This window comes from Mastigoproctus giganteus, chromosome 5 (assembly GCF_048544385.1).
Source record: "Mastigoproctus giganteus isolate SK-2022 chromosome 5, ASM4854438v1, whole genome shotgun sequence".
NCBI lineage: Eukaryota > Metazoa > Arthropoda > Arachnida > Uropygi > Thelyphonidae > Mastigoproctus > Mastigoproctus giganteus.
The window spans coordinates 190,647,494-190,662,794 of NC_143579.1; the positions used below are offsets into that span (position 1 = coordinate 190,647,494).

The following is a 15,301-nucleotide window of genomic DNA, read 5'->3' on the forward strand; positions in this document are numbered from 1 at the left end:
TTTGAGTCAATTAAATAATATATAGATTCCACTAATGTTATTGCGAAAAAAATAAACGAAACTTGGTTCAAAAAAAAAAAAATTTGATTCGAAAAAAATCAAAATTGTTTTTTTTTTTTTTTTTTTTTGCACTACTGCTATTCTAATCTAAATATTCAAGTATTATTACAGGGAGGGAACCCCTCCTTTAAAAAAATAAATAAATAAAACAAGACATTAGTATACATGATTACATACTTTTACCACACTTACGTATCGGAGTGGTTGAAATATGGTCGTGTTACTCGCAACCGATATAAAATAAAAAGCTTACATTGTTGAAAGCATGGGTGTATTCATTAGATTAATTTGGGTTTTCACTCTTCAAGTCAAAAATTCATTTTTCACAAGATGGCGAACACAGCACAAAGAATTTTTCCATTCTACATTCGGGGGCAAAATAGATAAAGGTCCAATTTCACTATGTCCCATCACAAAAATGCGTAAAAATATATTATACTTCATTAGTATTAGTGAGGCCAAATGATCCAAGGAAGCGGACTTTTCAGCAGCAGCCAAAATTAATAATAATAAGTACGAACCCTAGGCCGTACTAGATTTACCTATTCACAAACAATACTGGAACTGTGCCATAATTACGGACAAGACGATCCCACACAAGAGCCCAGACATAACTCTCATCAAGAAGGAAATGGCTACCTACCCTATTGACACATAGCGATGCTCAACAGCAGTAACATCCAGAAAAACTGAGGAAAATATCTGGAAGTACACAGACCTAAAACAGGAAATCACACAAATGTACCATAAGGAACAAGTAATGACCATCCCAATCACCAAGTCAACCACCGGCATGCCAAAGATGGTGCCAAAGAGCCTCCAAAAGAAACCAGCAGCACTAGGCTTCGTAGAGAACACTTACATGGAACTCCAGAAAGCCGCGATCCTGAACACCTGCAGGACAGTCAGAGAGTTTTCTCGACCAATAATAGTAATCGGGGATAACAATCACACCAATCACCTGGTTAGTATCCGTCACGGGGTCTGCGCGGATAGTACAGTAGTATCGTCACCAATGTGACAATACCACTATGCTATCTGCGCAGAAGGTTCCCCCCCCCAGAAATTGGGGGTTTTTTTCGTCCAGCAAAACAGGCAAATCAATCACAGAACACACGCAATTTACAGACACAAATACGGGCTTATGTAAAGAATTAGGGGTAACCCTAATATAATAATTTGAGTACCCGTCACGGGATGGAGAAAAATCAATTAGGAGAAGAAAGAGATAATGATAATTATTATTATTATTATTATTATTATTATTATTATCTGTTTATTTCCATAAGGAAACCACCCCGGGACGGCAAAGTGCCAGGAGGGTGCTAAGTACATATCAGGGTACGAGATACTACGTGGAGTGGGTTACATATACTGAACACGTAGTCTCGTCCCGAAATATTATATACACATTTTATGTTTAATACATACAGTATTTACGCATTTATGATTGTGTACAAACATTATACAGCTCATATATTTACAATTCATTAATAATTCCACATATAACTTACATATTAACATAACTGTTACAGAAGGTATATTTTTACAGTCAACAGATTATTATTGTTCTTAAAGCAGAAAGCTTCACTTTTATTCACAATTCTTTAGTACTTTGCGGCCGATTCATATTTCGGTAAGTCTGTACGAATCCTGGAAGATCTCTTTCCGGTATGTTGCATCCTCACACAGTTTTTCGGCATCTACCTTTTCTACCTACCTACTTTTTCATACATCTAATAAAACAGAATATCCAAACCGTTCCCATTCCTACAAGGTATGGATATATACTTTGTAGAAATGTAACCATGCAATTCCACTTTGAACATAGCCCAGTACCCCTGTCACTTGGGAGGCAACTTAGTCCAGTATTCAACAACCAGTTGCCCATAGGTGAACATCATGAGATCAAATCTTATACTTTTCCTTAAGATAAAGTTTATTTGTGTCCCCTAGTTCTTGTCTCCCTACGAAAGAGAATGGTAGTTCCTCAATCATTTGCTCGACCCTTTCACCTATACACCTCAATCATATCTCTCCTTAAGATGTCTAGTTGTCAAACTCTGTGTTCCACGCCTTTCAAGCCGTTCGTCATATGTGCACTCATCGCTAATCTGGTCGCCCTTCTTCAAACCATTTGCAAAGGTTCTGTCTTTTTTTTTTAACCGTGGTCTCCTGATCTGAATACAATATTCCAAATGTAGTCTAACCATCATTTGTATAGAAAGATAATGACGTCTTCTCCCTAATAGCAAGGTCCTATAAATCATGGGCATTATGTTCCATGGTGTTCTGTCCACGATTTAAGACTTTTCCGGCCTCCCGTTTACACTGCATCGAATATATTATGGCACATTGAATAGTAACACCTAAGTATTTTCCTTCTTACCATGTTTAGCTCCTCTCTCCCAAGCTGATACATGGCACCAGGAATCTAGTCCACAAACGCATAACCATACCATCAGAGGCATTAAGCTTTAGTTGCCATTCTGTGGACCATACAGTATGTGCAACCTATTTAAGTCTTTTTGAAGCAACGCAATCAAATTCAGCCATCATTCACAGCAATGTAGAGTTAGTGCCATTAAAATTCACAACTAATCAAGCGACAGTAGACTTTTACTCAGAAATTTTTCTTTAAATATTATTTGTCACGAATTGTGAGATTATCAAAATCAAAAAAAATATAAAATAATTTTTAAAAAAAAATATCATCAATTTTAAAGATTCGTTTCTTTGGGTACTTTATTTTTACCTACAAGTACACTGGTGTGCAAAAACTTAAAGACCAGTCAGGTTTTCACCTGTAGCTTCTCATAGGAGTGGCCTGGATATGGGAAAAGCATACCAAAAGGAACCACGCGAGGTACAGAAATGATGAAGGAAACAACACCGACACAACAACGGAAACAAAACGGTACAGACGGACTTTATTCAAAAATGGCAACGTAGCAATGGCTGCCATGATACAGATGCATCACTGCCAAAGATGGAACAAAGGGAAGAGGTGGTCTTCAGTAGGAGATATGGACACCCCTAATGTCGATGTAGGATTTGCACTGCCTGTCCATACTTAGAACAATGTTGTTGATAAGTTCTTGCGGTAACATCGTCCATTCCTCTGTCAGCACCATCTTCAGATGGTGAACATTTTCTGGTGGGCGTGGACGTGCCGCTAGGCATCTCCCCAGAGCGTCCCGTATGTGTTCGATGGGATTTAGATCGTTGAAACGGGCAGACCAATCCATACGAACAATGTCCTGACTTTCCAAAAGCATATCAATAGCTGCAGTTCGCTGGGTTATGGCGTTGTCATCCATAAACACGAACTCGGGGCCAATGGCACTTCGGAACAGACGCACATGGGGAAGGATTACCTCAGTACAGTAGTGTGCACCGGTTATAGTGCTGCCTTCCAGTATCTGGAGTTGTGTACATCCATCCAAGATAACGCCTCCCCAGACGAGAACACCTCCACCGTCATAAAGCCTGAATCTACTCTCATCAGTAAAGACTACTTTATCCGATTGCGCTTCTGTCCAGTCCTTGTGTTCGATGCACCACTATAAACGGTGCCTCCGATGGGCAGCTGTTAAAGGGACACCGCGTACTGGCCGTCGGGCAAACAGTTTACCTTTGTGGAGTCGCTTGGCCCCAGTAAACCGCGATATCCTGCGTCCTGTGCAGCTGGTTTTTTTTTTTTTTTTTTTTTTGATTTGGTAGTTGTTGGCGCATCGGCTTCTGTGGCCATATTGCACCTCCCAAGGTTTTTTGCAGTACTTTGATCCAAGCCCGAGGCGGGAATCGAACCCGCGACCTTTGGGTTGCCCCGGGCAGGTACTTTACCCACTCGGCTAGCCCGGTCGGCTAGCTGGTTTGCAATGGATTCCGCTGTCTAGCGACGGTCCCTCTTGGCCTGTAGGAGTATATAGCGGTCATCACTGGGCGTTGTTTTTCGTGGACGACCAGTGATGGTCGTCCACGGTTATCGCCGATAGCATCGTCTCACGTGCGTGGTCGGCCTTCAGAACGACAGGTACACACTTCGACCTTCCTCGAGCTTTCCAATTATTCGACCCTGGGTAAAGTAATCCAGATGTTGTCTACTGGCCATCTCGTTGTCTGCAGCACTGTATGAAACCAATCGAGCATCTGTAACAATTGTGCTCACCATTCGGTAATTTGCACATAACTGCTGTTTTTATCTGTTTATGTGAGCCTTCTCATCGCTATTCAGATTTATGCATGTGCACCAGCTTTCTACCGAACTGCCACAGTTATGCAAATCGCAACAGGCTGTTTCGTTTGATTTTATGGTTGTAACCTTTAGAAATAGTGTTGGTCCTTAAATTTTGCACACCAGTGTATGATGATAAATATATCCCTAAACATGCTGAAAAAAGAAGAGGGAAAGAAAGCATACGTCTCCACGATAGATGATTGAGTAAAGGAAACACCCTTTAATAATGCAAACAAACCCGGGGTTCCCCCAACTACGTTCTTTCATTTTCCTCACGTAAATAGGCAAATAACCACAGAGGGCCTACACAATTTTATATATAACAACACTTTTCAATGGAATCAGCGAAGCATGAAACAAATGCTAACTTCTTTCTTTCTAACATTTCTTGGTTTAAAACGTGTCAGACAAAGGCTAAAAATTGTTATTTTAAACGAAATCTAAAAAAATAATAAATAAATAAATAAAATAAAATAACATAACATAACATAACATAAAATAAAATAAAATAAAATAAAATAATATATAAACAAGCTTTTTGTAAATTACAGTAATCACAATTAATGTAAATAATGTTAAGAAATATTTATCTTAAAATCCTGTGCAATTGAGATAATACGATTAATGTTTGTATTGATAATTTATTGTAAACTCCTCTGACCTGGTGGTCGTGCCGGAGTACAAACAAGAACATAAATTAAAACTCAATCATTTAAAACTAACTGAAGAACATAATTTTTTTTTATTATTATTATATTATAATAATTTTTTATTATTATTATTATTTTATTATTATCTGTTTATTTCCTTATGGAAATAAACAGATAATAATAAAAAAAAATTAAAAGTTCGAAAACTCAATAATATAAGCTTAATTCAAGGTTATAAACACGTAATGGTAAAACTAGGCCATTCATATCAAAAGAAATGAAAATGGAAAAAATAATTTTTCAAATGATGTGATTTTGCTTCAGCAGAAATTGTGAATATCATAGAACACATGATACACAATACCTAAAATGGTGAAATATATGCACGGGTAAATCAAATGTAGTTGATAGGAGTACACCAAGTACGCCAATTATGCAACAGCAGGAGCAGCAGCAACAACCGCAAGAAAAGTATGATAATACTGGAAAACTACAATCGCTATAATCGTTGAAGATACAATACAGAGAGAGAGAGATGATACATGACACATACATTACTCTATTTTAAGACGCTACATTCTATCGCTTCAACTTGTTCAATGCAATTATCGAAATTTTCCTAGCGTTAACTAATTTACGGCTTTCTTTTGAGGTAAGGTAGAAAAACATCTGAGCACACCTCACCCAGTTTCCTTTTGTAAGGAGTTATACAACATTCCCCTTTCACCTGGTCCACTGCACCTCTTTATTTAGAAGATAATAGAAGTACTTCGTCACTAAAAGAGCTAAAAAAATAGCACGTAATTAAAGCAATGCTAATTAAAAGCGTTTACTACTTTGCAAATACACAGTAGCGACAGGAAGTTAATCTCGAAGATCTCACTAAAAAACAAAGTCTTTTATGACATGTTTTCCATAAGAGTCATTAGTGAGGCATCTAATTAAAGTGCCAGTTGCAGTTTGCGAAGATGGTTTAAGCGAGAAAATAACGTATTCTCGTTAACGGAAAAAAAAAATAAACAAAAAAGTACAATGGGTTTTGAAACCAATAATGACGTGTTTTTAAATATAGAGGTGGGCTCCAGCTGAGTGTTAGAGCGACAAAAAGAAGCGCTCATTACGTTCATTTGGTCATTACCGTAGGTTTTGTTATCATGAACACCATCAGATTAACGCCCTGCTGTACTGTCAAAATAAAAATAAAAAGTTTCCACAATTAAACGCGGCTGTGAGGTAACGAGAGTAATTATAGTTCGCGTGTCTTCAGAGAAGTCACTTTCTGTTAGAATTTGATGTGCGAACAACTATACGATTAAAAAAAAATACTATATAATAAATCTACTTCCTCAATGTACTGGCTAATGTTTGCCCACCTGAGGTAGTCCTGTAAGCACGTGTCACAAAAGCGGTGACCACACGTGGTTATTTGAACGGGATCTTTCATAGGTAGTCGGCACAGGGGACAGGTATAGCGTCTCCTCACCGTGTTACGGAACTTGCATCCATAGCCCGGCATCCCAGTCCTGGTAGCCGTAGCTTTTCACTGTGTGTCACCGAGACAGTGGGCTCCAGCTGATCACTCTGGTGCAGCGCTTGTAAACAGGAGTCGGTAGTGTGCTGAAGACCGTCAGGGAGTGCTGGGAAACGAGCTGTTTCTCCTGAAGGCCATTTATCCTTTTAACTTCGTGTTTTGAATGTCGGCTTTAGTCTTCCGAGGAAAACAAGAAAGAAAGCATATTTTGCCACTTTTAATTTTAAGGCAGCCGCAATGAAGCCATTTAAATACCACCTAGCTTAATTGTTTGAACTGAGCTATGCTACCGCGCAAAACGTATAATCAATCAATGCCCTACTACATATTTTGAAATGTGTGAAAAAAATTTCATACTAAAAAAAATAAATAAATATATATATATATATATATATATATATAAAATAAGTGACTGTATTTATTTTTCTAAAATAGTTTAGATTCTAATTATATTATTATTATTTACTCAATTTATTGCTTATTCTTCACCCCTGAACAGCCTTTAGCCAGGAGGGTGCCTATAAACATACATAAGCATTAGTTTCCATAATATAATACAACAAATAACATCCAATACTTGTGCCGACCAGGCTAGCCAGGTGGGTCAAGTACCTGCCTGGCAACCCAAAGGTGGCGGGTTCGAATCCCGCCTCGGGCTTGGATCAGATTAAAATGCACAAACTTTGGGAGGTGCATTATAGCCACATAAGCCGATGCGCTAACAACTAAAAAAATCCAATACTTGTAAATAATGCACATACAAATATATACAGTGACACCAGCAAAAGTAGAGACATATAAACACGTACGCATGTAATATATACAACTAATATACATAATAATACATACAAATAATTTAAAACAAATTAATTCCCTCAGCAGTGGAGCAAATTAAGGTTAATTAAACAGAGATTCCATCCTGAAAGGGTTAATCAGGAAACTGCTACAGCTGTATGTGATGGTACATGTCCTGTATCTTTTGCGAACTGTGGGGGTCAATCTTCAGAGTGTTGCACGTTTGGAGGATGTTAGCCGGAAAAAATCTTCGAATCATTGTTAAATTCTGTAGCGAGCTTCTTAGGGAATCCACGCGTCACTGCGAAGGACGCGGGACAGCCTGGAACCCGCAACAAGATTGTGGACATTTGGGGCATCAAGGCGATCGGTGAGGAGCTGACAGAGGTGGCGTAATTTTCCTGCCATGAGCAACTGATTCCAAGGGGTGCAACCAAGGTTTGCATACTAATTATATGTACAGTGTGAATTGCAGTTCAGAAAGAAAGAGTAACATTTCGCCCACAAATTAAATTATTCCCTAGTCCATTGTAAAAGCTAAAAATTGAACACTTCAAATGTATTCTCCATCCATAACTTAATTCTCGTTTTGTTTCGAGAGAAAAATATATACTGATATACGCAGTTAATAATTACAAGTGAGTACAGAAGAGGAGGATATTTTTATGGTATACACATGAATGCCATAAAATTATGCCGATTACGTTAACAGAAGTTGATTACAGCCAATTTTATTTCAGTATCAGCAAAAAGAAATAAGTTATTAATTTGGTAAAAATATATATATATACCATTATGAATATTTATTAGTATATCTTCTAATGTTCAAATACAGAGGTCAGGTATTCATTTTGGAAAAAGTGATTTCTGGATTTGATATTCATTTTGGAATTATTTTTCATGAATTATTCCACCATACTTCCTGAAAATAATTGAAAAACATGCAAAGAGTCTCAAGAAGGCCCAATTTTACATAATAAAATGCTCTACACAATAAATCCCACATCACAATTCTTTGCAAGTAGAAACGAAGCGGTAAGTCACTTCGGGCGCACCTTAGAGATGGAGCTCATACACATTACGTACAGATTATTGTGAATTGGAACGGGGATGGACGTCTAGGGGCTTACCTGGCATAGATATGCCTGTGCTAAGCATAGCGTTTCAAATTAGCTTTATGGCAAACCGAGTATGAGAACAGCAACTACTCTGGAATCAGGTGAAGCCGCTCTCATCACTCCACTTGGAAAATCGAAAGACTTACTACAGCCACCATAAAATGAAGGTTCATTGTTTAATAGTTCAGTAAGTTTTTCGATTTCCTAAGCTAGAAGGTACCTGTAATGAATGAATCATTTGAGTTTCTGACAAAAAACTAAAAAAAAAAAAAAAAAAAAAGTTAGCTTCATGTAATGAATGACACAAGTGCACTGGAAGTGTATTTACATGAAATATTCGTACAGGACTTCCAGATAATTGTTAACGCTTACACAATTATCAATAATAAGAAAGATATCTCTTTATTTTGATAATAGATTAACTGGATACTGCAAAAAAACTTCATATTTTACTCTCATCATATATTTAGGTACTGATTGCCTTGTCCCGGTGCCATATTGAACTTTATTTCAATCTTTTCAGTGGTCAGCGTTTATCCGCATGTAACATACTTTCAACGTGATAATTTAATCTTTATGTTCTTTACCTACTTTCAAGTCTCTAATTTCTTCGTTCATCTTTCTGTCTAGTAACCTAGTCAGTTGAAATGAGTAGAAGGGGAAGAGGGATCAATTTCCCCGGATCCCACAGAATGTACCCAAGTCTTCGCTGTTATTCAAAAGTTGCAATACGGGAACTCGGCAACGTTTCTTTTCCCGGTCCAGGACCAGACGCATTGTGGCTCTCTACGCTCCTTGTATGGTTCGTTGCTCTTCCTTACGAATCCCATTTCAGCTTAGGTTAATCTTCAGTGATATTAAAGTTTCCCATATTTTCTTCTCAAACTCCAATATATTCAACTTAAAGAGGTGTTTCTCTTACTCATATTAAAATTTTAATATGAGTAAGAGAATTTTCAACACGGATAAGAAGCAGCGTTGCAGAGGATAGAGAAGGGAGAAAATTTCTCCGATCCCTGTGATAATGAAACTAATCATGAAATTTATGGGAAGACGGATCCACCTTGCACTTCGTTGCAACCACTGGGCGGGTTGGTCTTCTCAATAAACACTGATTCTGAAAGGGATAATTTGATCAAGCATCTGGCTTCACTACTTGCCGAATGCGTGAAGAGAGTTTGATTCTTCAAATGGCTCGTACAAAACGGATGCCGATTTTCTTCTAAATAAAAAAATCCTAAAGTAGTGTTGCTAATGGTCTGATTCTGAACATATTTTGTGAACAGTGCTACCGCTTCAAGCATTCTGAATGCACATAGTGACATCCAAGAGCAAGCAGTCTAGTCTGCAGCTGTACCAGGATGTGACTACATTAGTGATGCTGGTAAAATAAACCATCCATTACTGACTTTTCCAAACTTGCCACTTAAGAAAATTGAAGGGAGCTTTCTTAGTGTCGGAAACTTCTGGTCCTTCCCTTCCTTGATGTATTCTGGATAACTGCGTTTAATGGTCCGCTGGCTTTCAAGATGCAATGGGAGTGGAACAGTTATGGACGTCAAGTGATGCAAAGCCATTTGATTCACTTAGTGTAACAAATTTCTGAGCACTGTGTAGACACAATGGTCGGTCGGAACGAGATCTGCAGGCAACCCCACTTGTATTTAATGAGCCATGTAAGGAGATTATTTCTGACCAAGAAGTAATGCGACCATTTCAAACAAAGGAATTTTTAACTAAACCTGTTCTAATTTTCTTGTCTTGCAGTTAAAGCTTGTGTCTTTTCGTAAAAAAAAAAAAAAAAAAAAAAAAAAAAAAAAAAACCATATTTACCAAGTGTTTTGGGAAATGTATTCAATTCAAAAGACCCATTTAATCTGTCATCTCAGGAAAATGGGGGGAAATTATGAATTTTCTTTTGCTTTTCATATCAAGGCGAACAGTTCTTCCAACGATTATCGTGGTGTCTTAGCAGAACCATAAATATATTTTTTTATGAAAGAAGATATCCTTTGATACGAAAAATACCGAAGTTGTCAATTGGTAAAAGAGAAATACAATTACGAAGTCCATCTGTTTAGTCAAACTGAGATTGCTGTTTTGTTATTTGGAGCATTAGCAACTAAGGCCATATTGCTCCGGGGATATGCGGTAGACATTCCCTGACCTTTCCACATCCTCCGTATTTGGTGGTCACGGGTTCGAACCCCGGTCTAATCAAGAAGCGTGTGTTAGACACTGCTGCTCCTGTCCACCTGGCTACGGAGGCGCCTAATTGAGATTGCAAGGAAGAGCACAGTAACACACCTCTAGAGACTGAGTTCCACAAAAATTAGTCTATGAACATCAATCTATACGGGAACAATTACTTGGCTTTTCCCAAGGTTCTTTATTTAAAAATAGCACTCAGTTAATACTATTGCCGTTTTATCTTAATATGTTTTTTCAGAGAAAAAAAAAAAAAAAAAAAAGGAAGGAAGGTACTTCCTTTCGCAGTGTTCTAGGAAGTTCACACACCGGACTTAAAATAACTAATGGTAGTATCACTTTTATCTAGTCCAAGAAAGAAACCACCAAAGAAACAAAGAAAGGAACAGTTCTTCCTTTTTTAGTGTTCTAGAAAGTTCACATATGGGAATTAAAATAACTAACGGTAGTCTCACTTTTATCTAGTCCAACAAAGGAACCACTTTTACTCCTGTTCATTCCTCTCGACATACCCCTGTTACCACGGTCATTTCTTTCAATACGTTTTAACACACGAATGCCAGTTCTGGAATTACTGACGCAGTAATTCCAGAACTTCGGCAAAAAATCTAAGCGGTCATTGAAAGACATCTTGGATTTTTTTAAATGAAACATTAAATGGTGTAGCTTATGCATATAAAGAAAATTTAACGATAAACGCAGTGCATTTCATTCCTACTAAAGTATCCAACAACGATGAAAAAGGAACTTGAAGCAAAATATTACCGTGGAGCATCTTATCTCAGATCTCCAAAATGAAGCACTGTAGTATTAATGTGATACGGTGTGAACAGAATGCTTTTCAGTACACGCGTTTGACTTGACCATGTCCTGAGGGTTTCAAAAAAAGTTTATTTTCGAGTGTTAGTTTTTTTTTTCTCGATAGATGGCGTTAGTTGTAATTTCAGAATTACATATTAATTTTATTTTTCGCGATCTGCGATCGTTACGGGTGGCGAGCGGAGACGTTGCCTCGCGACCGTGCGGGTTCCCCAATTAGATTTGGGTTAGATGTTGGTTTTGAATGTATTGGTTGTGACGCCATAGTGAATTTTGTGAATAATTATGTGGCAATGCATTCTTAATCCGGAAGCTCTATTTTGTGGGGTAGCTATGCTGTGGGGAAGGTCGTCCCCAGGCGTTCTGGACAGTTTATTTTGGAGTGGTTATGCTGTGGGCCGCCGCCACCCGCCCCGTGTCCGCATCTCAGACGCGGCACTTTGTGTGCGGGATGGAAAACCTTGCGGGATGAGAAACTTTTTTTTTCTTGAAAGATGAAAACACCTTGCTGTTTCTATCTGTTGTTGAGACTTGAAAATAAAATCTGTATTCTTAAAGATTTTTCCTTCCAAATTTCCACCTGTTCTAAAAAAGCTGAAACTTAAAACTGTGTGTTTCCTTGAAGTCTTATGAAGTTTAATCTGCAATGATTGTTTTTTTTCCTCAAAAGCTGTAATTTGTGAATATCGAGAACTACACAATTCAATTTTATTCTGGTTATATTGCTCTTCTTTGGAATTAAAATAGGTTGTTTCCATCTGTTGTTGAGACATGAAAATAAAATTATCTGTATTCTTAAAGTTTTTCTTGACCAAAGTTCCAACTGTTCTTGAAAAGTTTAACACATAGGTTGAAAATTCAACCTATGCGTTTTCTTGGAGTTTATCAAGTTTATCTGCAACGTTGATTTGTAAAATCTATTCCAAAGTAAAATTTAGCAGTTGTTAAAAGGTTATTACCTGTTCTTGAAAAGCTGAAAATAAACCTGTGTGTTTCTTGAAGCGTTATCAAGTTTATCTGCAATCTGGTTTTTCTTTAACTTCTGTATATGTTGATGTGTAAAACCTATTTAAGATTTAAAATTAAGCACTTGTTTAACGCCTAAAAGGTTATTTTTCCCTCTAATACTAAAGAATCAACACAGACATGTAATATTTGCAAAAAAAGAATAATTTGAATAGTGATAACCAATAGACAAGTTCTAAAGAAGATACCAGTAAACATATAAATTATTTTCTTAACTAGTAAGAGAATGTGAAATCCATGTCCATAAATATAATAGTCACTCATATATTTTTTTGACAGAGCACATTTTCTGTCTTTTTTCCTTTTAGTTGAACGGGAAAGCACTATATTTGCAAAAGTAACTGGCCTCAAAGTTCTCTCATCATAGCTACAACAGCCTGGTAGATGGCATAGAAGTTGAATTTTGGATGTCTATCTTCTCTCTTTACATTAAGCTAAAAAATTTTGCACCGTAATAAAAGAACTTGCTGTGCGTAGATAGTGTTCATAAACAAGTAAAAAAGGTATTTCGAACGAACCAGACAAATATTCAGATCTCAGTCGCTCACGTACCTGATCGAGGTCTTCCATTACTGTTAGCTCAATTAGATGGAATAATGGTTTTTCTGATTCCAGTTGCTGTAAGAAATCGTCAATGAAGGGGATTTCAAGAGATAAGACCTCCAACTCGGAAATGTGAAGAGTTAATTGCACTTCAGCCTTACCAACATCAGTAAGCCATTCTATAACTGCATGAGCATTACCTATTTCGATTGTTAGCCTGTGAAGATGTAAGGTCTTTTTAGTCCTTCCACATATGAGAAGTAAAATTTCATCAAGTTTTCCTTTCAGCTCAGTCCATTGGTTTTTGAACAACCTTATGTAAGCTTTATACGTTTCAATGAGGATAACGGTATGAAATTAGAAAAACAGCTTACGGAGTGTTGAATGTGCACCCAAACGTCTATAGAAAACAACATTTTTCTCACCCGAGCAGGATGAGTCTTAATCTGTACTTGCCATTTTGGTTAGCGAACACACGCTCAAGAAAGAACTGAGAATGAATGACTCCTTCAGCCACAACCAGAGCAATAGTGAAATGTGGGTTGGGCAGCAACGACTCGAGTGACGAAAAGGACATGCTACGGTATCGAAATGGAGTTTTCTGATAGGTGGACAGTTCAGGTCGGTCACATCTGTAAGGGGAAGCAATGTAAAGTTTTTCAATATTTTTATTTTTTCTAGCCCTTTAACAAAAATACGATCGGTGTTGTTTGTTTTAGCCCATAACCACGTCCAGATATCATCTTGTGATAAATCGCCAGCTTGCCATGGAATTCTGTGGTTATTATCCTGCAGCCAATGGTTCTGTCTTCGGATTTTAAAAGGCAATTGCCACCATGTACAAACTGGACGGATCACGGCAAAATATGTACCTGAATCGTTAGAAACGGCAATTTCTTTTATTATTAATTCCGACTGTTCATTTAAGCATCACATTTGAACATCACAGGCGATCATTTTAACACTTTCACAAATCACGCCTGTGATTTGTGAAAATAAACAATACCAACTGATGGAAATAAAAATTTTCTCCACCCACAAGTCCTCTTCAGGATGACAAATCTTTCCCCTCTTGAGACGATACAGAGACCATTAGCTACGGTTCATTTCTGATTTTTCCCCTTACATCCCAATCCAACACACACACACACACACACACACACACACACACACACACACACACACACACACACACACACACACACACACACACACACACACACACACAGGGACCACGGGTTGGGATCTGCTTGCAACCTGAACTGACCAAAAGTGCCCGACCGGGGCCCCACCAACCATCCGAGAGCAGCCACTGACCTTCTGTGCAGCAGAAGGCCGTTTTATCACAAGGTGATATCCGGACATGGTTTTAGGCTAAAACAAACAACATCGATCGTATTTTTGTTAAAAGGTTAGAAAACATAAAAATATTGAAAAACTTTACATCGCTGCCCCTTACAGATGTGACCGATCTGAACTGTCCACCTATCAGAAAACTCCATTTCGATACGGTAGCATATCCTTTTGCCTCTTGACCTCGAGACGTTGCCTCGTGACCCACACAGTCGCGAGGCAACATCTCCGCTCTCCACCCATAACGATCAGAGATCGCTCCCCGAAAAATAAAATTAATATTAAATTTTGAAATTAAAACTAACGCCATCTATCGAGAGAAAAAAAAGTTAACACTAGAAAAATAAACATTTTTTTCCTAACCCCCTCAGGACATGGTCAAGTCAAACGCGTGTACTGAAAAGAATTCGGTTCAAACCGTATTCCATTATTACTCACTGTAGTACAGTAGATTAAAAGTAGGGATATGTATTGTGAAATTAGTGCATGAATCACCATAAGCTTTACAATGATACACCATTTAGTCTCTCTGTCTTGTACGTAATCTAATTCTTGTTTAGAGAGGCAATTGACAATACCAAATGATAAAGGGACGGGGAAGATGATAAACTAAAAAAACAAATATTCAATAATCTTATTGAATATTTATTTTATATTCAATTATATTCATTTTGTTTTATATTCATTTTATATTCAATAAATATTGAAGATTTATTGAATATTTGAATATTTATTCCATTAAAAAACAAATATTCAATAACATTATTGAATATTTGTTTTTTTTAATGGAATCGTTTTAAAACAGATGCCATTTTCGTTATTACTAGAATAATGATTTCGTTTATTCAGTTTCATTAAATTCCTATAACAGGCCAATATTTGAATTGGCCTGTATAGGAGTTATTTGAAACTACTAAATCGAACTGAATTAAGAATGTAAAAAAATAAATAAATAAAA

The 15,301-nt window shown here is 37.3% G+C and overlaps 1 protein-coding gene across 2 annotated transcripts in view; it reads right to left on the bottom strand.

The window, feature by feature from the left end:
* Traf4 (TNF receptor associated factor 4) overlaps positions 1-6,421 on the bottom strand; it is a 499,848-nt gene extending 493,427 nt beyond the window's left edge. For both annotated transcript variants that reach the window (XM_090373613.1, XM_090373611.1), the window contains exon 1: positions 6,324-6,421. In XM_090373613.1, coding sequence (XP_090229739.1) covers positions 6,324-6,394 — 71 coding nt within the window. In that variant the 5' untranslated portion in view covers positions 6,395-6,421. The remainder of the gene's footprint in view (positions 1-6,323) is intronic.
* Positions 6,422-15,301: the final 8,880 nt, after the last annotated feature.